General features: G+C 38.5%; 4 protein-coding genes across 6 annotated transcripts in view; all 4 read left to right on the forward strand.

The window, feature by feature from the left end:
* LOC146468149 (uncharacterized) overlaps positions 1–1,864 on the forward strand; it is a 29,773-nt gene extending 27,909 nt beyond the window's left edge. Inside the window, exon 40 of the mRNA XM_085125118.1 lies at positions 99–1,864. Within this exon, the coding sequence (XP_084981244.1) occupies positions 99–104 (6 nt within the window). The 3' untranslated portion in view covers positions 105–1,864. The remainder of the gene's footprint in view (positions 1–98) is intronic.
* Positions 1,865–2,720: 856 nt separating this feature from the next.
* LOC146468150 (uncharacterized) lies at positions 2,721–11,945 on the forward strand. Its single transcript, XM_085124763.1, has 9 exons — positions 2,721–2,953; positions 5,024–5,157; positions 5,241–5,286; positions 6,312–6,383; positions 7,702–7,772; positions 7,862–7,937; positions 8,809–8,871; positions 9,197–9,266; positions 10,525–11,945. The coding sequence occupies exons 1-9, from the start codon at positions 2,840–2,842 to the stop codon at positions 10,605–10,607; spliced, it is 729 nt and encodes a 242-aa protein (XP_084980889.1). The 5' UTR covers positions 2,721–2,839; the 3' UTR covers positions 10,608–11,945.
* Positions 11,946–13,611: 1,666 nt separating this feature from the next.
* Positions 13,612–19,984, forward strand: LOC146468151 (uncharacterized). The gene is made up of 9 exons (XM_085125063.1): positions 13,612–14,065; positions 14,297–14,430; positions 15,569–15,614; positions 15,754–15,825; positions 16,560–16,630; positions 17,199–17,274; positions 17,587–17,649; positions 18,272–18,341; positions 19,752–19,984. Exons 1-9 carry the CDS (start codon positions 13,952–13,954, stop codon positions 19,832–19,834), a joined length of 729 nt encoding a protein of 242 aa, XP_084981189.1. The 5' UTR covers positions 13,612–13,951; the 3' UTR covers positions 19,835–19,984.
* Positions 19,985–20,115: 131 nt separating this feature from the next.
* Positions 20,116–21,518, forward strand: part of LOC146468152 (protein boule-like) — a 7,606-nt gene continuing 6,203 nt past the window's right edge. For all 3 annotated transcript variants that reach the window (XM_085125065.1, XM_085125066.1, XM_085125064.1), the window contains exon 1: positions 20,116–21,138. The gene's annotated coding sequence lies outside the window, so the exon portion shown is untranslated. The remainder of the gene's footprint in view (positions 21,139–21,518) is intronic.

Genomic DNA, 21,518 nt, shown 5'->3' on the forward strand with positions numbered 1-21,518 from the left:
ACTTAGATAATGAAACAGCAGTAAAATTGGATGCTGTGATATGTTTGAAGTCTCAATTGTCCATTCATCCTTGGTGTTGTTGTTTTTTCTTTCGACAGGGTTGAAGCGCTGGATTTGACAACATTTTCTTCCACAACTGAAGGTCGTACGGAGAAGATAGTCCTGGCACCATGTCTCACAATTGATTTTCTTTTCGGTGTATTTTTAAAATCAAACGGGGGTGGGGTGCTTCTATGGGTGAGGTATTCTTACCACCCGAAGAACGTTTGGCTTAGTCTATGTTTGTACTGTTTTAGTGCCGAGAAGAGCCGGTTTTGTTCTCTGGTCGGAAATGGTATATAAATCTGTTCTTTTTCGGCCTAAAGGCCGTTTTACAAATGCGATACTTTGGCATTTTTTGGCGCACTTTTTTTTATACAGCGTTTGTTGCGCTCAAGATGCAGTTCTAAATCGCACATACAAACCAGCAGTTATTTGAGCGCGATACCGCGTGGGTTTCGAACATGCTTAAAATTTGATATAATTTTGCAGGATTTCTTATCAGAAAACGTGCGGATGTTTTGAAATCGCAGCCTTTCGCGAGAAAAATTGAACTCTAGCGTGACAAACGTTTCTTCAAATAGACATCCAAAGTCGCGTTTGTAAACAGGTCTTGGCGGAGGGGGAGGGGGGGGGGGGGGTGTCACGGATGAGGTATGAAATAGTGTTCTATGGACCACACCCTGACCTAAATTTATCCCTCCCTATCCCCCCCCCCCCTCCTTTCCCTTCCCCAACTGGGAAATTTTCTTGGCAGGTTCCTTGAAGTCTAGAAATTGTAAAATATTGTAAGTAAATATTTTCATACATAGGGTAGATTTTTACGACATTGTCAAAGTTGTACTATTTTTCTACGAACTGTACCGACGAGGTTTCATTATTTAATATTTATTTCTCAAGCCGCTAAGCTTATACTGTTGTAATTAACACAAAAGTGCTGGAAACTTTATTTACTTAATCAACAGATAGGAATTTTAAACTTCTAAGGAGACAGCAGAAGTGCCCAACAAAGTTTATTATTACACATCACGGCTCCTCAGACTCTCGGTTTATTAAGGGTAATTTTTATAACATATGGAAAAACAATAACAGGAAAGAACTGTTTGGTATAAGGTGAGAATCACTTTTTAAAGCATTGTAATTAAACAAAACTGCAGCAAAGTACTGCTTAGTCGCTGTTATTTGAATGGTCACACTTTAGGATTTCATCCGCAGACTCAAAAGTATGAACCACTTTCGTAAGAAACAGAATGCACATACTGCTCAGTCCGGCTTGTAACTTCAAAAGTAATGGTTTTGTCAACACACATGAACATCACACATCAAATTAGCCGAGAATTCTCATGGGTCACGGGAATGAAGGGCCAACTAATTAATCCGTGTTTTCTTATCTCTGATTTCTTGGACTGGAGTTAATAAAACTGATGTAGGGTGATATAGAAACTAATCCGCTTCCGTAGCTCAAACACGGCAAATATGCCAATCCTTTAGCTACTGTACCGGCCAAAAACGTTTCTCATTTGCGTCACATTGCATCGCAGAGTAATTGCACGGAATTGCCTCTCTTTTAGGTTTCCGCACTGAAGTGAGGCAAGGCTCGAGTTCAAAATCTTTGCTGTATAGTTCTAAGTGATAGTCTCTTATGATCACTTTATCTGCTGTTATCTCATGGTACTGCTTTGTGCACGCCCTCTTAATTTAAGGCCATTACGACAGACGGGTTAAGTGATTCGGGTAATTCCGGTATTATGAAGGTTAAAAATATGTAAATACTTGTTCGTGATCACGTAGATAGGTGGTAATAAACACGATTTTTTTAAACATATCTTGTCTTCATTGTGAACTATCTTATATCGCAATGCACAGCCATTTTGCCCCTTTAATTTACTTGATTTGGAGGTTCAGATAGTACAGGACAGCCATTTCATGGTTTTTGGGCTTTATTTAACACGATATTTATAAAGCGAATTTCATGTGGGGTAATCCTTTTTGCTCTAAACTGATTTAACCACATGGGAAGTGCGTTGGATAAAACTTCGAAGCACGTATTCCGCACTCCCACACACGGTCACTCACACCGCCCCCGACGGCCTTGGTATCAGACCATGAAATTTATTTTATTTTATTTATTTTTTTTAAGGAAAAAGGAAGACTTCAGACATTTAAATTGTTGCAAACGTGAGGAATGCTTTGTTCAATCAGGGTTGTTTAGAAAAGGCAGTTGCATTGTTTATAGTTCTACAAATGGCAGGAGATCTTAGCAAGCTATGTAATATTATTACAAGGAGGATCTGTCTCTTCTATAATTTAACAATCTTCTAACCGGTAACTCATACCAAGTCATGGAATAGGTTCGTGAATCCTGATAGAAAGCAACATGACCAAGAAATGATAACATTTTCCACTGCAAAAAATGTTTGTTCTCTTGCATGGTAGTCCTGTGCAACTTAAACTCACAGTTTCATAAAAATATTAAAATTCATTTTTATTACGCTTTTCAGCAAGAGTTGAATTAATTGATGAAACAAAATACGTTTCTTGCCATTTAACAAAGGTGCTTAGTGGCATTTGCCATAAAACTGATTTATTTTCACTCAGCGAATTGCGCATCTCTTTGTAAAGAGATTTTAAATTATGCGGGGCCCTCATTCCATATATGGAATGGCACGCAACTGGCTTAGAATTTTGGGAATCTGGGCGTCATTTTGTTCTTCTGTCCTTCTGTGGCTGTGCCTTCGAAAGTTTCTCGCTGTTGGCTTGTTTTGCATTGGTTTTGGTCGAGTAGTTTCATACAAACAAAATGGAGGCGATTAAGAAGAAAATGGCAAATCTTCGTGAAACCCTTGCTGAAGCAGAGGAAAAGGCAGACAAAGCAGAAAGAGAATTGAAAGACGCCAATGACCGGGCAGCGAACGTGAGTAGATTTCACTGTTAACTCGTTGTGAATGGGTATTCAATATCTTTCTCGCCCTTGCCAGCTTATGAGCCATTTTTCCATGATTTCTGGTTATCAAGGAGCTAGAGTGACCTCTTTAAACGAATTTCACGGGAAATTATGAGCGTAGTTTTAAGACCTTGCGATGCAAATATGGCCAAAATTCCTTTGCAATTGGTTTGTCTTCTTGAAAATCGGAAACGCGAAATATAAGCCAACTTATATTTGTTGATCGCCTTCGTTTGATTGTATTAGATTCTTTACCTGTGTTTTAGCAAGCTGATCTGGTTATAAGTGCAGCATTTGAGCTTATATAGTGCTCTTGTCGTCCTGCCTGATTTCGTGTCAAATGCAGTTTAGCTTCGCTTGAGCTGTTTTGGCTTTTTTGTTTGACTGGGTTTGATTGTTGAACGATAAGAAAATCTTGAGGAGGGATTAAATGGTCATCACTGAAACCCTAGAAATGTTTTTATCTGGGTAATTAATTGCGTTCGGTGGAAGAACTTATCTGCGTCATTATAAAAGCTAAATGCCGGGCGTTGGAACGAAACTTGAAGCTATAATTGTAGTGGTTCTATGTAACGGTGCGAATAAACTGCTTCAAGGCCATTTGAATACGAGGCAATAGCTAGAATCACCCAAAGTAACTAGTAACAAAGAGAGCCTTAAAACGTAAGATAATTGGGACAAAGAAGTGCCTTTTATACACAGGTCAAAAAACAACCAAACACAGGAGACCTTTTAGCCTCTCCCCACCCCACCCAGTAACAGGCAAATTTTATTCAGTGTACTAGGGCTCATGACAAAATTTGTAGCTCCACCAATTTTGTTCATGACTAGCCTTTCAAGACACTGTTTTTCAAGTCTTTTTCCAGGATTTGGATTTGTCCAAAAATCCTCAAAATTTGTTTTGGGAAATCTCTTAAATCATAAGGCACCAATTTGTTTATTATGTCCTACAAGGGTAGGGGCGGTAGGGTGCATTTTCAGAATCATTTGAATTGCGATGGATATGTTTGGCAAGATTTTCACACATCCCAACATAAAGTATGACAAAAACTTCGATTATTCTCAGTGTTTGCTTGTGACCCAAGATAGTATGAGGGTAGCGAATGCATAAATAATGATTAGGGCTGTGTAGAAATCTTTCTGTGTATTTTTATACAAAATAAAACTGGAGCAGGATACAGCTTTCTTACTGAAGTAATGGGATAAAACAATTTTCTCATTTAATTTGTGGTGTAAAAATATAAAATACTGATATTGGGCCTATATTCATTCCTTCTGAACAGAAAAGTACCATAAAATTCCAATAATAAGCCCCTCCAGATATAAGCCGGGGGTAGGGGGTGTATACACTGGAATTACCCTCAATAATATTACAAAATAAGTCAAAGTAAATTACACATACCATTAAGATAAAACCTTTTGTTATTTATGAAAGAACAATTCTGTACACTGAACGTTGAGCTACTGTATGAACAACAACTTATCGATTATGATTTGAACTTTAAACTGGTATAACTTTAACACCATGTACAGTATTCCATTTTCGTTTTTCAAGTTTATTGCTGTTGTGTTTGAAGTTGGCATGTTCAGAGGGATTACGATTGTCGCAAATGTCTACTTCACACAATATTATCATTTGCACATTGAGATATAGTTGCTGACACAAATAATATTAACCTCCAGTTAGAAGCCTATCTTAAATTTCCCGGCTATAACAAGCTCCTCAGAATATAAACCCACACCGAATATAAGCCCCTAAAAAAGTCCTTTTTGTAATTTTACGGTATGTATGAAGTGAGACTTTGACTTTGAGTACTGCTTTTTCTGCTTTGTCTGCTTTTTTTACTTTTTACTGCCTTTTTTTTTTTTTAATCTTTTGTCTTAAGTGGTGAATGATTAAAGCAACTAATTTAATCAATTGTTCTCGTGAGGAGAGTAAATTAACTGGGGAACAGGGAGTCAACTGACATCGTGCAAGTCAAGGTTCAGTTGTATGGGCCATTATGGGTCTAAAATGTGCCTTTTCCTTACCTTTTGTAGGCAGAATTAGAGGTTTCGTCATTGACAAAAGAGTTGCAGCAGATAGAAGATGACCTGGACGCTGCCGAGTCTCGCTTGGGGTCGATAACAGAACAATTGAAACAAGCTGAAGCCCAAGCAGACGAGAGTGAGAGGTAGGTCAGCTCGCATGCTTCATGTTATGAAGTTTTGCAATCAATCGCACTTATTTTGCCTTAACATGGTGTCTTTCTTTCAGGGTGAGGAAAGTTTTAGAGAACAGAGGCATGGCTGATGAGGAAAGGGTAAGCTTGTTTAGTTTCCATGTTTTGTGCAGTTTTATTATTTTGGAAATGAAATTTTTCATATCTTCAAAATGGTGAGCATCTAAAAAGTCAGCAACCCAGTGTGGTTAATCAAAATGAAGGGTTTTCGGCAAGACTAATTAAGTGCCTTTTTTTGCCTTGAAATTGAAGTTACTCCAGGCAAGCTCTACTTTGGCACAGAGGCATCATGTAAGAAACTCTAGCAAAATGCTAGGTGACTTGAAATAGTTTGTTGCTTTTCTAGAAAATGCGAAAGACCTCCACAAAGGAAATACAGATGCTTGAGTGATTTTTTTTATGCTTTGCTTGACTTTGTTCAGTCTTGTACACAAAAGAAGTCAGTTGAGTGTTGGTATATCTTTTGTTTAGGTTGCTTTCATTTTCAAGAAAAGTAATTAGTTATTTCTTGTATATTTAGCATTAAATACACATCTAAGTACATGACTACCAATCTCTGGGTCAAAACAGAGCTTATCTGGAGCAATTTCAATGTCAAGGCAAAAAAGGCACTTATGCTAGTTGCGGAAGACCTTCAACTGGAAATCCGCTTGATTACTCAGTGACAATAGATAGATGTCAATCATTATTGTGCTGTAATCTCCAACAGTAACCAGCATGAAATTTCTCATTAATAATTACATTATTACAACTTGATCAAGCTTACAGGAACGTACCAAAAGATTTTATTTAACAAAATGAGCAGTGAAGCCATCCTCCAATCATGGCCGTGCTGTTTGCCCCAACTGAATACTTGGCAACGCAGCATTTTGTATGCAATTCCCCTGCATTTTTACCAACTGCCCTACAATTTCAGTTCACTGGTCAAATTTTTGGCACACCAATTAAACTTTTAGAAACATTTTTAACAAGTAAGGTGAAAATCTCTGTTAACTTTAAATCATTGCTTAGTGTTCATTGCCTTTTGACCAACAGGGCTGTTAACATTTTCTTACAAATTTCAAGTTTTGTCAACCTATAAAAAACAACTTTGTTTTGTTGTTTAGTCTTCCCAGTTTGAAAGAAGACTGCAAGAAGAACGTGAGCGTGCTGAAAGAGCTGAGACAGAGTACGAGGAGGTCAGTAAGCATGTTAACTTTTTTACATCAGTATCACGCTATTTTATACAAGGCTGTTCCCTAAGAAAATTTCAAGGAACTCACAAGGCCAAACGCCGAGAAGTTAGGAGCCCAACATGTGAAGTGTTAGGTGCTGCTGCAAAAAATTTAGGTGCCCAGAGCATTTTCATGGACTCGCCAGGCTTCCGGACTCCTGTTGGGCAGCAACCTTGCTAATTTGTCAGTCACTGGCAGTCTGAGTCTCTTGATATCATAAAATTAGCACATCAGATTGATCATCATGATCAGGCTAAAGATTTGCCATCTTTCACTTTGTCATCACGCTTTGTTATTGATGATCTACCAACATACAGGATATACTGTATGTTATGTATGAAGCTAGTAAATGACCAAGCTTGCACCACAAATCTTTTCAAAGACAATTCCTCTGAAATAGAAGCCACAATAGGATTTTGTTCAAATTTCATCAAGTTACTAATCTAAATATGCTCCCTCCAAAACGAGAATAAAAAGAGGGACGCCCTTGCCCATTCTTGAGGAATGAAGAATTAAAATATTGTAATTATGCATTTTTGAAGACAAATTACTGTAGCAGGGAATTGGCTAACAACAGGAGTGATTTCTGAAGAGAATGACAGCTTATTCCATACGATATTTTGTTTTCTGTGTATAAATCATTTTTCACATCAAATCTGTTTCAAAGCCATTCCTGACTAGTACTTCTGAGAAATTTGTTACCTCTGTAGGTACACCAAAATTTCCCTTTGCTAGGTTTAGATGCAAAAATTTGGTATTTCTAGCAGTAGGAATTTCCTTAAATTTTCACGTTTAATAGTTGGCAAATGTTATTGTGGTTAGAAATCTAAAAAGTCATAATGGGGTCACGACACTCGTTTTGCAGATATTTTACAAAAGAGTGGTAAATCAAAACTGTTGTTTTCCGAGAACGGACTAGACGAGTTTTACGGAAAACAAGTTGTCAATTTTGTGCAAAATACAAATTAACAAATTTTGTCCTTACATGCAAGAAAGATTGAATACTATTTAATAGTTAGCTAAAACTGAACATAAAAATTTTGATTTTGCCATTATGCGCAGTAGAGTTGTGCACTGTAAAACAGATACCCTTAAAATGGTCAGAATATCTGATGCATTCTGTAGGTCATGTAATTGACTTTTTGGGGGGACAGAATTTTATTTGACTCCTCAATCCCATGGTTGATGCAATGGGATAAAGTTAACATCATTCTAACATATATTTTCTTTCTAGTGAAGTTATATAACATTGTTGTGTTTTTTTATTTGTGTATTTGTGAAGATTGCCAAAAAGATTTCTCTGCTGGAAAATGAACTGGAAGAAACTGAGAGTAGGGCTGAGAGTTCAGAAGAGTAAGTTGTACTTCTCTCTCTAACAGTCTACGCTTTGAAAACTTTTCAACACCCTAGTGATGTTTGAATTTTTTTTTGCTGATGTTCAGGCAAGTCAAGATTCTAGAGGAAGAAGTTACTGTGGTTGGAAACAATTTGCGCAGTTTAGAAGTCAGCGAAGGCGAAGTGAGTTAAAAACTTAGTTCAGTTCTGTTTTAACACGCAAAGTTCTTCTTCTTCTCCTCCTCCTCCTCCTCTTTCTTCTTCTTCTTCTTCTTCTTCTTCTTCTTCTTCTTCTTCTTCTTCTTCTTCTTCTTTTTCTTCTTCAACAAACCGTTTTGTTTGCCAGCCTTAATAGTCAGTTGTCAGCTGCTAATAACCACCCTGCAGGTTAAGAAATTGTCTTCAGACCAACTTTAAATGCTTAGTGATCCTTGTCATAAGTGGCTCAGCTTTTATCATGAAGATCTTATGCTGCAGAAGCACTGTTAAGCCCTCCTCTCCAATGTGCCCCTTGTTTGGCGTTAAGGGCCCAGTTGTCCAAAGCCCGATTATGCTAATCCTGGGTTAACGTGAACTTCTATTTGAGTATATTAACTAATCCATAAGGATTCGTTCAAAAATTTTTTGTCACAAGCCATTGGTGCTATGATTTAGCTTGCTATTTAGTACATATTTTTGAAAGTTTTTGTAAAGTTTGCACTGTTTTTGTAAAGTTTTTGCATGTCTGTATTTGTAAGTTCTTGTTAGTTTTTTAAAGTGTTCCTGTATTCGTCTTGTCCCGCCTCAAATGGTTTTGTAACTATTTGCGGGACAAACCATTCATGTTGTTGTTTTTCAAATAAATTGTTGTTGTTGTTGTTATTTGGAAAACTTATGATTCAAGTAAGCCCAAGGTTATGCTCCCTCTCTACTATTAATTGTCAATTAGGCTAATTAAGCTCCTTCGCTAGATCTACTGCTAATGCACTCTCTACAGCTTTTACAGTGGTCATATTTGCTTCCAGAAACACTTGCAAAAATATTATGTGATCCTTTACTTTTCTCATCTTTGCAGGCATCCAAGAGGGAAATTGACTACGATGAGAAAATTAAGAAACTGGAGAATGAATATTCAGAGGTGAGAATTTGCAGCCAATGATTCTTATACTGTGATACTTAATGTTAAAAACACATATAAGAACCCTTTAACCCCTTAATATCAAAGAACAAATTCTCCTATCTTGTCCCCATACTTTTCTCATAAAAGTACATGGGAGAAGTATATATCAATATCAAGAAAATTCACCTTGGGTGATCATATCCTTAATTCTCATGACCTTGTGGTTTGCATAATCATTGATATTACAGGGAGAAATTTGATGCTGATCATTGTTGGGCTTAAAGGGTTATATCTCCATCCAAACAGGTCATTCACAAATCCTCACTGTCTTCTTTTGTTGCAGGCTGAAGAACGAGCCACTCAAGCTGAAGCGAAAGTCATCGACCTTGAAAAGGAAATTGATGGACTTGAGGGTAAGACTGTGTTACCTGACTGCTAAGCAATGTTCTGTTTCTACCTCAAAGTGTATTACCTTAAAAATGTTTTTCATATTTGGTTAAGGACGGTGCCTACTATTGTTACTGCGCATACGTTCTGCGCCTCGCGAGATACTCGGGTTTCCTATGGGTGGCGCCTACTAATACACGAATATTTTTGCACGGTTTAAAACTATACGCAGAAAGCAGAACTTGCCAAATGCTTTTGGTATCTCAAAAGAAAATTGGGGGTAACCATGCATTTTTCAGAGATAATTAATCTCCAATTTAGGAAAAAATCCCATACATTGCTTTATATATTGGCGTCTTTTAGAGATATTATTGCTTAAGTATATCTGAAAAATGCGTGGTTACTCCCAATTTTCTTTTTGGATTCCAATAGGCCTTGCTGAGATCTGCTTTTCCCGCATAGTCATAAACCGCACAAAAATGCTTTAGTATTAGTAAGCGCCGTCCTTAAACAGTTTGTACTAACCTATACCCCAGGCCCTGGTTGTTCAAAGGGTGGATATCTCTATCCAATGGATAAATATTATTGCTGTCCAGCAGATAAAATGTACCCCAACCAATACATTTTATCCACTGGACAGCCAGTTATGCGCTGTATCAAGTTTTCCTCACTGTAAACAACTACGGCCAGGTGAACAAGTGGGTACCAGCTTTAACTGTCAGAAATACGACCATCTAAATGTTAGAGTTTACCCTTCAGTGGACTCAGACTCTAACCAGTTGAGAGTTGTCATGTCCTGATCATGTCGTTATATAAATACTTCAGCATCTGAATCACTTAGTGATTAGAAATACTTCAGCATCTGAATCACTTGGTGCTTGGTGCTCCCTAATAGTGTCACTGTTTTAAATACAATGAGTTATTTTAACCAATTTTTGTACTCAAATTAAAGTTCGTGTAATTATTTGTTTACTCATATGTATCATTAAGTTAATCACCTCACTACCTTAACTTTTTAAATTTCAATATAACAACAAAATCTCTTTTAATCTTTTAATCTTAATTTTTAGAAAAAGAATTTTCATATATTTATGTTCCATTATTGATGTGAATTTTTTCCATTACTGATGTAGAATTTTTCTTTTAGTCTATTCAATTGTAAAGCGCCATGAGCCCACGGATATGGCGCCATAGAAATCCTTAGTATTATTATTAAGAGTTTGGAGATCTGTTGGCACACAGCACACCTAACCAAGAAACGCTATTTTTATTTCTGTTTTGTAGATGAACTTGAAAAAGCAAAAACAGAATATGCAAAGGTGAAGGAAGAACTTGATTCTACCATGCAAGAGCTTAATGAAATGTGAGAATCACAAGCAATCCTCACTGAACCTTCATTGATATTCTTCTGTTTTGCTCTTTAAACTTGTATAAATTAGCAGTCATGGATAAACAGGATATGAATTGAGTTGTAAGTTAAGCTGAACGTTGTTTTTAATTTAAACCTAGGTATTTTGTTAAATGAAATAATAATTGTCCATGGAAACCTCTGATCTGGGTTGATGGAAATCACAAGCTGTTCTGATGTCGACACGAGCAGTACAAATTATAACAAAGCACATACTGCAACAGTCACACAACGTTGCAAGTGACCACCCTCAAAGCATACATAGAAAGAGCAAACATTGTTAACAACAGTATGTTGCATAAACTTTTGCAAATAGGTTGCAGTGCAACAATGGTGGCTGTGTACACCTTTTTTTGCAATTGAGTTGTTGTGGATTTGTACTGTGTCACCAAGGGCATCAAAAAGATGTTAATTTGGGGTGAAATGCTTCAATATTTAGTTAGTTTTTCTTGCATCCAGGGCTATTTTTGTCAATGGCATGAACATGTTATTGTGTTGTGGCTAACTTAAGGCCCATTTAGACGGCTTCAACATTTGACCAACATTTGTTCAAAAGTTGAACGGATATTGGACAAGTATTGAATAAAGTATTCAAACGGATTCAACACCATTCAACATTTTTGAGAGCAAAGGAAAGGTTGAATCGATGTTGAATGAAAGCTTAAACAAGCCTCCAACATTTTTACACTCTCAACAATGTTGAGTGACCTGTTCACACGTTGAAACCGTTTAAACCGGCCATTACAATAACTGATGCGAATGGTACAGTTTTCTTCTTTGGTCTTGGTACTGTAAGCTGTGATTGTGTTTCAAAAGTATACAGCGTTCCTACTAGGCTAAAAGAAACAGTACATGTAAACTGGTGTGTAAAGCTTTGGCCTTCTGGAGAAAGAGTGCCATGAAGTAACCTTTATCCCAGTTCATACTATTAAGTCAAAATCATTCTATTTCAAACCAAAATGGTCAAAATCCTGAACTCTGTTTAAGGCCTTAAAGCTTACATCAATGAACCCCCCTCACCAGCAGACTATCTCAAAAAAGAGCTGGTTTACAAAAGCAGTATCCTCTAGAGTGACTGCATCTGGTAGCCACAACATACTTTGGACATCCCACATGCCATGTTCGTAGATAGAATCTATTGATTTTTCAAACTGTGAAATAAATATTTTTAATGCTTCTGTGTAACACATCGGATTGGTGTAGTTAGCTGGTTTTATTATTCGTTTTCCTGAAAGAAATAAATTGTAATGACGACCAAGACTTATCCTTTTTGACAAAATAAAACCTGTTTAACCAGTTTGTGTGTTTGTTTAGACTGGGAGTAGGCTCTTATTTTTCTCAGGGTAGTACAGCGTGCAAAACACGCGAACGCGCGCGAAAACCCTTTGCCGCGCGCAGCGTCTCCTCGTGAAAGCTGATTCTCGCGTGTTTTCTCCCATTACTTTGTTCCTTTCCTTTGAGGATCTTAAGATTAGTCGATTTCCTCTTGTTGTGGAAGATAAAGTCGTATTACGAGCCTAAGTGACCCACACGGCTGGAGCTTCACCCGGTTTCTATAAAATAAACCAACCACGCATTCGCTTTTAGGGGACTCGTATTACCTCCTCCCCACAATATAATTCGAGTCCCCTAGAAATGATTGCGTGTGAGGTCATCTCCCCCCCGGATGGGATGCTAGTCCATCACAGGGTTACCCCCAGCAGTATGTCGCCGGTACCCATTTGTACACCTGGGTGAACAGACTGGAGCAAAGTTTCTTGCCCAAGGAAACATCACAGGTATGAAGAGTCTATCGTAGCCTCATTTCACCGACTGTCCGACGCGCTGAATTCTAACGCCGCCCCTCCATCTTGTCATAAGAGGTAGGCCCAATCAGGTTAGAGCTACCACCACCATTCACGAAAATATACCCTCACATTTATTCCATCGCGCATATGCCACACGTTGACATGGAAATCCTAGCAGTATGCAGGATGTCTCTTATTTTATTTTATGTTATGTTATTTTATTTTATTTTATTTTATTATTCATTCGTCCATTATATTTCATGTTGTCCCTTGAACCTAGTGCAATGGCCTTAGCTCCCACGGGTCTCCCGTAGCTCAGTGATGGAGCATCCGGAAGGTCTGAGGTTCGACTCCTGAAAGGAACAGTTGGATTTTTTTTTTTTTTTGGCATATGTTTGTGTCACCCACTGAATAATCAGTACATCATTCTTAGTATTCACCATCTTGGAAATTTCGCCGCATTCCCCGCCCCTGTTGAACCCAAATTCTGGATCAGTCAAATATCGGAACAAGCCCAGTAGATTTGTCTTTGTTCTAATTAATATATAATTTGAAATTCAGTCAAGTTTCAGTGAATGTTAAAGGTTCCTGGATCCACGAATGTCAATCCCCGAAAAGAATTAACAATTTGGCCAAAGACTAAGCACGCCCCCTCCCCCCTCCCCAATTCCGATCAGCTTTTGAAACTTTCTTGTGCACGTCGAAGCTTATCGAAGTTCTCCGAGAATTATCCGAAAATTTCTACCAATTATAAAGCCGGTTGCCTGTCTTGCAAGCAAAGGGTTTAGTTTGGCCAGGAAAGAACGGATTTTTTTTTTTAGTTTCTTCCAGCTCACTGTGCTAAAAGACTGGTATAGAGGACTGAAAACATTAAAACGTGACATGACTACGTAACGCGACCAACATCAGCTGAATATGTCATAAAAAGTTAAGAGGTGAACTAAAGCTAGTTTTTCTCTGTTTCTCTACATCAAAAGTTTTCTGAAAAGGCAAGGCAAAAGAAAATGTGAAATATGTTTTCTTTGCATATATTTCGAATTTCATGGTGAAGAAAGGCAAACTGCTTGAATAGTTAGCTTGTAAATGTAAACAGACATCAGAAACTACGTAGTTTTCAAGTAGATTGAGATAAGGCAATAGTAACGCCTTAAGAAGAGCAGAATCGATTACCGAAATTGCACGAAATATTGGACTATTTGCAACCTAACCAACGAGTTTTCGATGGTACATGATTTAAGACAGCCTATACTGTCGAAAAACATTTTCCTTTGTTGAAACACTTTCGAAACATTCAAGCAAAAGAGCTTTTTGGAAGTCTGTCGTGCCGGGAGGATCGAAGTTTTAGCATATTTAAAATTCCACATTACCCCCTAATATGGTTTGATAAACAATAAAAATCTAAGCATAGGGAGTTTCACAGGCCGCTGGTTGAAGTACATTCTTTGTCTGCTGTGGAGGGCTGTATCGGACTTTCAGGGAGTTGGCGCTTTCAATAGTTTTTTACTAGAAAACCAAAATGGAAAATGTTAAAAAGAAAGTTACACTTCTTCGTAAAAACCTGGCCGATGCAGAGGAGAGGGCGATAGCAGCAGAAAAAGAACTGGAAAAAGCAACAGAGAGAAACCAAAAGGTACGCATGTTGGCGTGTTTTATTTTTCAGTAAGGCGTCTTCATTTTTGCCGTAAAAGTCGTTGACCCTCTTTCTTCGAGAAAAATGTCGAGGATGTTTCGTTAGTATCGTCATTTAGCGCTCTGCGCTAGCAAGTTTGATAAACAGAACAACTTTACTAAATTTGTAAACAATTGGGTATTATTGATAATTAATAACTTTGTACTCTATTACTGTTTCGCCGCCTTGCAGGCGGAAAAGTCGGTCACAGAACTAACCAATGAACTGCAGAGCGTTGAAGACGAGTTAGATGCAGCGGAATCGCGTTTGGCTGACACTGTTTTGCAGTTAGAGGAAATTGAGGCTCAAGCAGACGAGAACGAAAGGTACACCCAGACACTGTCAACTAGTTTGCGGACTGTTATTCTACAAATTATAACGAACAGATATTACCAGCACCCAGCTACCGACTTTTACGAACCTTGTCTATCACAGACTGTTCAAACGACAGTTTGTAAAAGTATGCTTGCGACCTTATAGCTTTCATACCTGTACTGCACTTTATATTATGCATTTAAGCACAGGAAACGCTGTTTTTTATTTGGAGAAAACTTCTCATAGTTTCTTGTAACGGTGTACATCTTTCAATTTCAATTGAGTTGCAGCAAGCATTTTATGCATCCAGTATCTGTTCCAACGAAAACAGATCGCAGTTTTATAGAACAGAGATTTTAGTTTAGCCATTTCGTGACGGTACAATTAATGGTGAACCAACGGAGCTCGCGTCCATCCGTTTTCAAATATTTTTTTAATTCATAATCAAGATTAACGCATCACAAACACAGATGTGCTTACTAAACTAAGTTCAGTTTGAAAGTTCAAGTTTAATTTCCCATTTTAAATTTTGTAAAAAACAATGCGATCATGTTAATATTTCTGCTGGCAAGAACATTAATTAAAGGGATTCAATTTTTGGTCCGCTTAGCACAACAGGAGTCAACGACACAAGCCAATGAAAATCGAGGGATTTTGACCTCCCGGCCCGATTTTATCTACAATGACCAACATTATAATTGCGAGTTTCAACCGATGTTACAAACAGTGATTATCTTCGAACATTGTATTTTGTGTATTAGTTGATTTTCGAGCATGGTTCAATGACGTTTAAGTCACTTACTTAAATTATGTGGTAAAATGGCACTTTTAATTTAATTACCTGCGCATGTCACCAAATCTTCTCGATTCACCGTTGCGACTCCTTCCTTTAACATTCATGTGCGTGAACGTCCGAGCTTTTTATCTGCGCCGATTGTACTATTTTATTCTGAATTGAGGTCATTAACTGGTATTTTTTTTTTTTTTCGGATTTCCCTTTGAAAAACGCTCTCTATAGTGATTACTATACTTTGTAACGACTTCTGTCCACGCAATTCGACTTTTGCTTTGTTTTTGTCTTTAATTATTATTTCACTTGTACTGGAACAAAAACCACCTCTTTTAACACTGACATTATTAATGCCATAGGGTGAGGAAAGTTCTGGAAACCAGAGGATTGGCAGACGAGGAGAGGGTAATGAATTTTGTTTTCATGATTCATGAAGTATTATGGTTTGCGTGACATTGTTTGGGCGCCATTTCGTGCGAGCGGGGATCTTCAGTGTTGTAAATTAGGCACTGACATATTTATTTGTGGAATTTTTCCTCTACAGCAAGCTCAGTATGAGGCCAAATTGGCAGAAGAAAGAGAGAGACACGAGTCCGCAGAGGCCGAAATTGAAGAGGTAAGAAATTATTGGTAAAAGTCGTGTTGGAGTTTGCAGAGAGGGTCGTATGAATGAATCTAAAGAACAACTTTTTCAGTGATGAAATGTTGGCCCCCTAGACCACAAACTGCAACATAAATAATATTTAAAGGTAAATATATGAAACATATATTTTGAACTGCGAATGAAAGATCAAATAGAAGAAAGATCCTCGCAGTTACTACGGAACTTAAGCAGTTGCGAAATGAAAGCCTGAAAAAAATTCAGGCTTGAACGGGATTCGAACCCATGACCTCTGCGATGCCGGTGCAGTGCTCTACCAACTGAGCTATCAAGCCAGCTGGGAGCTGGTCATATTGTGAGTTCGTAATATACCCGTTAAGGATGAATAAATAAAGGTAAATATATGAAACATATATTTTGAACTGCAAATTCAATTTATTTTGGGAAGGTGTGGAGCGCGAGATTTTGTTTTTTCTTGCGAGTATACACGCATTGGGCGATTCGCAGTTTCCACTGCGGGTTTTAAACCAAATCGACTTGTTGTGATCTAACGGAACCTGGACTCCAATGTGGCTGAGAATGAGTGGAGTTTATGCGCCCACGCAATTCCCTTCCACCCGACTAACTGCCCCTGGGTCTCCGAGGATGAGTAATTTCAGAAGATTAGTAACTTGTTAAAAGTATCTTTTTTTGTCGCTAGTTTTACCATTCTATTTACGATTAGCTTTCTCTATTTGTCGAACACGCAGTTAGAAGCTAAGCTAGCGGCAGCTGAAGAGGAACTTGAGGAACTGGAAAGTCGCGCCGAGGATGCTGATGAGTAAGTTTTTATGTTAACACGACAGAAGGAAAAGAACGACTTTGATAGACGAGAAAAAACTTCGAAAGACTAGACTGGAGGCTAAAATTACAGCGGTTCTCGTCGTCGGGAAGGCTTTTTTACAGCTGAGATAGATATGCCATGCAGATACGCATGCCAGTGGAACCTAATTCTTGCTCTATGAAATAAGCAAACAAATAAATAAATACGAACCAGTATGTTCGCGTTAGAAACGGAACTCATCTCAGTCCTGAATCGAAGTGCTTGTGGGAAAAGGGATGGCGCATTGGTGAGATTACTCGCCTCCCTGCAGAGTTACCCGGACCCGGTGTCGTACGTGGGTAGCGTTTGTTTCTGGTTCTCACTCGGCCTTGCCTTCTGGCTTCGAGTACTCTGATTTTCCGGCTGGGAATCAGTGTTTCCAAATGAAACAACACAAAGTTTTCTGTGATTAATTAGAGAATATTGTCCCCATTTTTTGAGTGTGCAGCTGCTACTCTTCATTGCTTAGCATAAAAACCGTGAAATTAAGGAACTACTAAGCTATATGTTTTTTTGTTTGGTTCAGACGAGTCAAGGAACTGGAAGAAGAAGCCAATCTGGTGGGAAACAGCTTGCGCTCATTGGAAGTAAACTGCAGCGAGGTATAAAACCCAGTGATATCACGGTATACCGTAATTGCCCAATCAGGTCAATGCCATTCGTGTTGGCCTTCTCGTTCAACTTCTTCACCGTTTTTATTCACAATTACACGGCCACTTCAACCAGTTACTTCTCTTCTCTTTCTTTTTACCATTTTCTTTTCTCAGGGCACTTTACGCTAAACTAAGAAATCATTTCACAACTCGCGTGCGAATTTCCACGCGCGACGTTTTCAGGCACGGAAAAAAAGATTTAGTATTGTTGTTGGAAGTGTTTACATAATCTCGTTCATCGTTGATATGACTTTTCCACAGTCACACAAACGTGAGAAGGAGCTGGAAAAGAAAATTGAGGACATTGGGGTGCTGTATGAAGAGGTAAGATGCAGGTCCTTGCTTTCTTCCGAGTTTTGAGTACTCTCAGGAACTGAAGCTGTTGTTGATGAAAACCGTACCTGGTAGTGAAGTCTAAAACCGTTACATTTGCCGGTGGAGGGGGTGGGGTGGGGTTCAGTTGTTGTTCTTCCGATGCCATTCATAGTCTTTTAGTGCAGCACACGTTCCTTTTTGGGGGCTACCTTCATCACAATTTCCGGGATTATGAAACAGAAGGAGTTCGGATCGTTACTTTCTGAAATTTGACATATACGGTAACCAATTCGCAAAAGACCAACTTGCAACTTGCAAAATAGCCGGACGTTTTATTTAATTTTTGATTGATTACCTGACTGATTTGCCCCAACGTTAAACAGTATAACTCAATGCAAATAGCCGGATAAGAATAAAAAGAAAAAAAAAATTAGATGCACTTTGTTATGTATACCAGCGCATACACATATAAAACGACCCAAGGTTTTATCATCGAGCGTGTTTATCAAATCGAGGTTGCACTGTGTTGTTTATCTGTTTACTTGCTGATTATAATAATTCTCTATTATTTATCATGATTCATTGTTGTGATGATAAACATTTTCATCATGATTTCTGTCTTGTGTTGTAGACAGTGAATCGTGCGGACGCAGCAGAATCAAAAGTCAGTGATTTGGAAAGAGAAGCTGACGCAATCGATGGTATGAACAAACAAAGCATGTATTTCAACTGGCCAATCACAGCAAGCGTACTGTGTATCAACCAATCGTGACTTTTCTGTTGCTCAGCAACTTGCGTGCGGTTGCAGGTTTTGCTTGGCGCCAGGTGGCAATAGTTTTCCCGCGTTTGACACCAGATGCATGGTTTCCCCGCGCTTGGCACCAGGTGGCGAAGCTTTCCCGCGCTTTTCACCTGATGCCTGTTCTTCCCGGGCATGTGCTAAATCCAGCAACACAGGAACAGCTGAAATGTTACGAAAGGCTTAAAAAAGAAAATTGCATTACATTAAATTTGTAAATCAGGAGTGACATGCCTACAATTATTGCCCAGGTCTCAACGCCAGAAAGGCTGTTAAAGCTAACCGCGCAATTTAACGAGCCAACGAACCTCAACTGAAATGCCCTATATGGCATCAAAAACACCACCGTTAAACACACAGAATAAGATGTCATACTTAAAAGGAAGACAGGTAGGAGAAACTGAGCTCATCACGTGGAAATGACCTTTGATGTTAAACATGTGATGGTTAAATACAATGCTTTATCAAATTCTCCAAACACGCTACAAATTCACGGGAGTAGCAACATAACACGCGCGAGGAAGTTCTCGCAAGCTTGTCACTCCTTCTTATTTACAAATTTAATCAGTAAACAAAAAATAATAATAATAATAAATGTAATTCCAATGTTCTGTGTTCCGACGTTCCGTGTTCCGGTATTCCCGATTTTAGTACATGCCCGTTTCCCGCGCTTACCAGGCGGCAAAAGTTTTCTCGCGCTTGACACCGGATCAATAGTTTCCCGCGCTCGCGCTTGACACTGGTAACCGGTTGCAAATTTTTCCGCGCTTAATATTCCACGTGGGGCCAAGTGGGGGCCGGGGTCCACAAACCCCAAATTTTGAAATCTAGAAGCTCTGAAATGCTATTTTTAGCATTCTTCATGGATGTTTCTTCAACAAATTCAGCCTTAATGGTCGCTCGTGATGAACCCGAATCTGTTTTCTGAATTCTACAGCCCTGGTATTGACCAGACTGCCGGTTTTCTTTTAGTTTAGAGCGGTTTTCAATTGAGTGTCGAAAGTAATTTCGCGTTTGTTGTGGTTTTGCATTACTACGCTCTGTAATTGATTAACAAAACTTGCGCCACTTTCTCAACCAATGGGAACCCAAACCAAAACCAATCGTGTTTTTGGTCGCACGCGTTTTCCCACGCTTGGCGCCGGTTGCATGTATTTGCTTTGAATTCTGATTGGCTCGTTGTGTTGTTTACATCTGTTGCGATTGGGCAGAGCAATTACTTTGGTTTTGGTTTTACGAATGTAAGTGACGTGACACTACTCAGATTCTCAGATTTAGCTGACAAATAACTTTTCAATTTCTTCACTTCTAGCTGCTCTGGAGAAAATCAAGGAAGAGCATTCAACCGCGGAAGCAGAACTGGCGTCAACTATACAGGAATTTGAGGAGATGTGAATTCCAAGCCACATCCCTGCAGCTTGATTTCACTGAAAATAACCTAGCATTTCCTCTCTTTCAGATTTTTTCAGTCCTTTCTAGAACTGAAATTTGTTAGCTTTGTTTTAAAGCGTTTAATAAAGACATTTTATTCTTCTACCTATAAAACACTGTTGTATTCGAGCTTCTGGTTTAAAGCGTAATTGGTTCCTATAAGCATTATTTGGATAATCCTTCACATCCTGTTATATTATAAATAAGCCGACTGGTTCCCTGTGATTGGAAATTGGTGACCATAATGGCCATCTTTTGGAAACTTTAAGGCCCGGTGGGCGTCCGTATAGCGAGTTTGTTTCTTCCCATAGTACCTCAGGCGTTCAGAGACCGTTTAATAGTTTCGGAATTTCTGATGGCCTGGAAGTTATTCAAGCCATAAAAAAAACTCTTTTTCAGCTCAAAGATCAGCTTTGAATCTGTTGAATAAGGCCTGTTGAATAATGAAAAATAACAAGGTTAATATAAGAAAGAACATCGCAGTTTAGTATGCACACATAACAGACAGCTTCCTTTACGTAAGTAGTTTTCGAATACATGCTTGAACTTGAACCCATCACCTCTGTGTACCAATGCAGTGGTCGGAAGATCGTCACTTTTGCGTATTTGTAATATATCCGTGGATGATGTAAAGATCAATGTGAAATATATATGTTTAAACCGTGGATGAAAGATTTGGTACACGACCATCACAGTTGCTTATAAAAGGGTCTTGAAAGTTGTTTGCATAACCAGACTGGTAGGTGGGTACGAATGAACATTTAACTGGCTTTACATACAAAAAAAATAAGGAGCGACGTTTGGGACGGAGTGTGTAAACAAAAAAAAGTTGAGCACTGCTCGATTTTACGTTTACGCAGGCAATAACCAACCACATCGTCTCTTAATTTATTTCAGTACGTAAAGCCAATTATTTTATCCATATGAATCTGGGTCCAGTCCACTATTTCAATGATTCTCGATCACTTAGTTCTTTTCCGAGTAGTAGAACTCAGCCGAGAAAAAAAGCTCACAAGTTTATTTTCCAACGAAAAAGCATCATTATTTGCCCTTTTACTCACGAGGTAAAGACGCAAAATGCTGTGGCTTAAAAACATCTGCGTTTAAACAGGTTTTAAAAAATCTTCATTTTGAATATCCACGTGGGAAGCTCACAAAGTTAAATTTCCCAGACATGTCTAACAGGCCATGTGACAGGTCTAGGATCAGTGAGGTCTGCATTGAACAGGCTCACTTGGAGAGTGCAGTTGAACATTTGGATAGTGAAAGTAAGTCGGATTTTGATACATTGTAATTGTTGTCATGTGTTAAAACAAAGCGCTTGTTCCTTGCTGTTATAGCTGCTACGCGCCAAAAAAAAAATTTGCCCCTTCTGTAGTTTTATATTCAGGATAAAAAAATTTAAGTCAAGACAACGATATTTTGAGGCTGACGGATGGATTCAAGCTTAAGCTGCTTAAGGCTTCCAGCCGCATTTTAGGTTTCCGGCACGATCACACCTTGCAAAAGAAATTACAGTTCTTATTTACAGTTTATTTTTCATGAGCAAATAAATCGCATATATATGTACTTGGGTTTGTTTATGTTAATTTTCAAGGTTGAAAAGTTACTAGCGAGTATCAAAAGTTTTCGCCTTTTCCTTCGATGG

This window comes from Pavona decussata, unplaced genomic scaffold (genome assembly GCF_977016875.1).
Source record: "Pavona decussata unplaced genomic scaffold, jaPavDecu1.1 SCAFFOLD_133, whole genome shotgun sequence".
NCBI classification, from domain to species: domain Eukaryota; kingdom Metazoa; phylum Cnidaria; class Anthozoa; order Scleractinia; family Agariciidae; genus Pavona; species Pavona decussata.

Bases quoted from the DNA above. Each gene is read 5' to 3' on its own strand.
- LOC146468151 (XM_085125063.1), top strand. From the start codon at position 13,952: ATGGAAAATGTTAAAAAGAAAGTTACACTTCTTCGTAAAAACCTGGCC. The intron at 14,066-14,296 runs GTACGCATGTTG...GCCGCCTTGCAG, and splicing joins CAACAGAGAGAAACCAAAAG to GCGGAAAAGTCGGTCACAGA. The intron at 15,826-16,559 runs GTAAGAAATTAT...TCGAACACGCAG, and splicing joins CAGAGGCCGAAATTGAAGAG to TTAGAAGCTAAGCTAGCGGC.
- LOC146468150 (XM_085124763.1), top strand. From the start codon at position 2,840: ATGGAGGCGATTAAGAAGAAAATGGCAAATCTTCGTGAAACCCTTGCT. The intron at 5,287-6,311 runs GTAAGCTTGTTT...TTTGTTGTTTAG, and splicing joins GCATGGCTGATGAGGAAAGG to TCTTCCCAGTTTGAAAGAAG. The intron at 9,267-10,524 runs GTAAGACTGTGT...TCTGTTTTGTAG, and splicing joins GGAAATTGATGGACTTGAGG to ATGAACTTGAAAAAGCAAAA.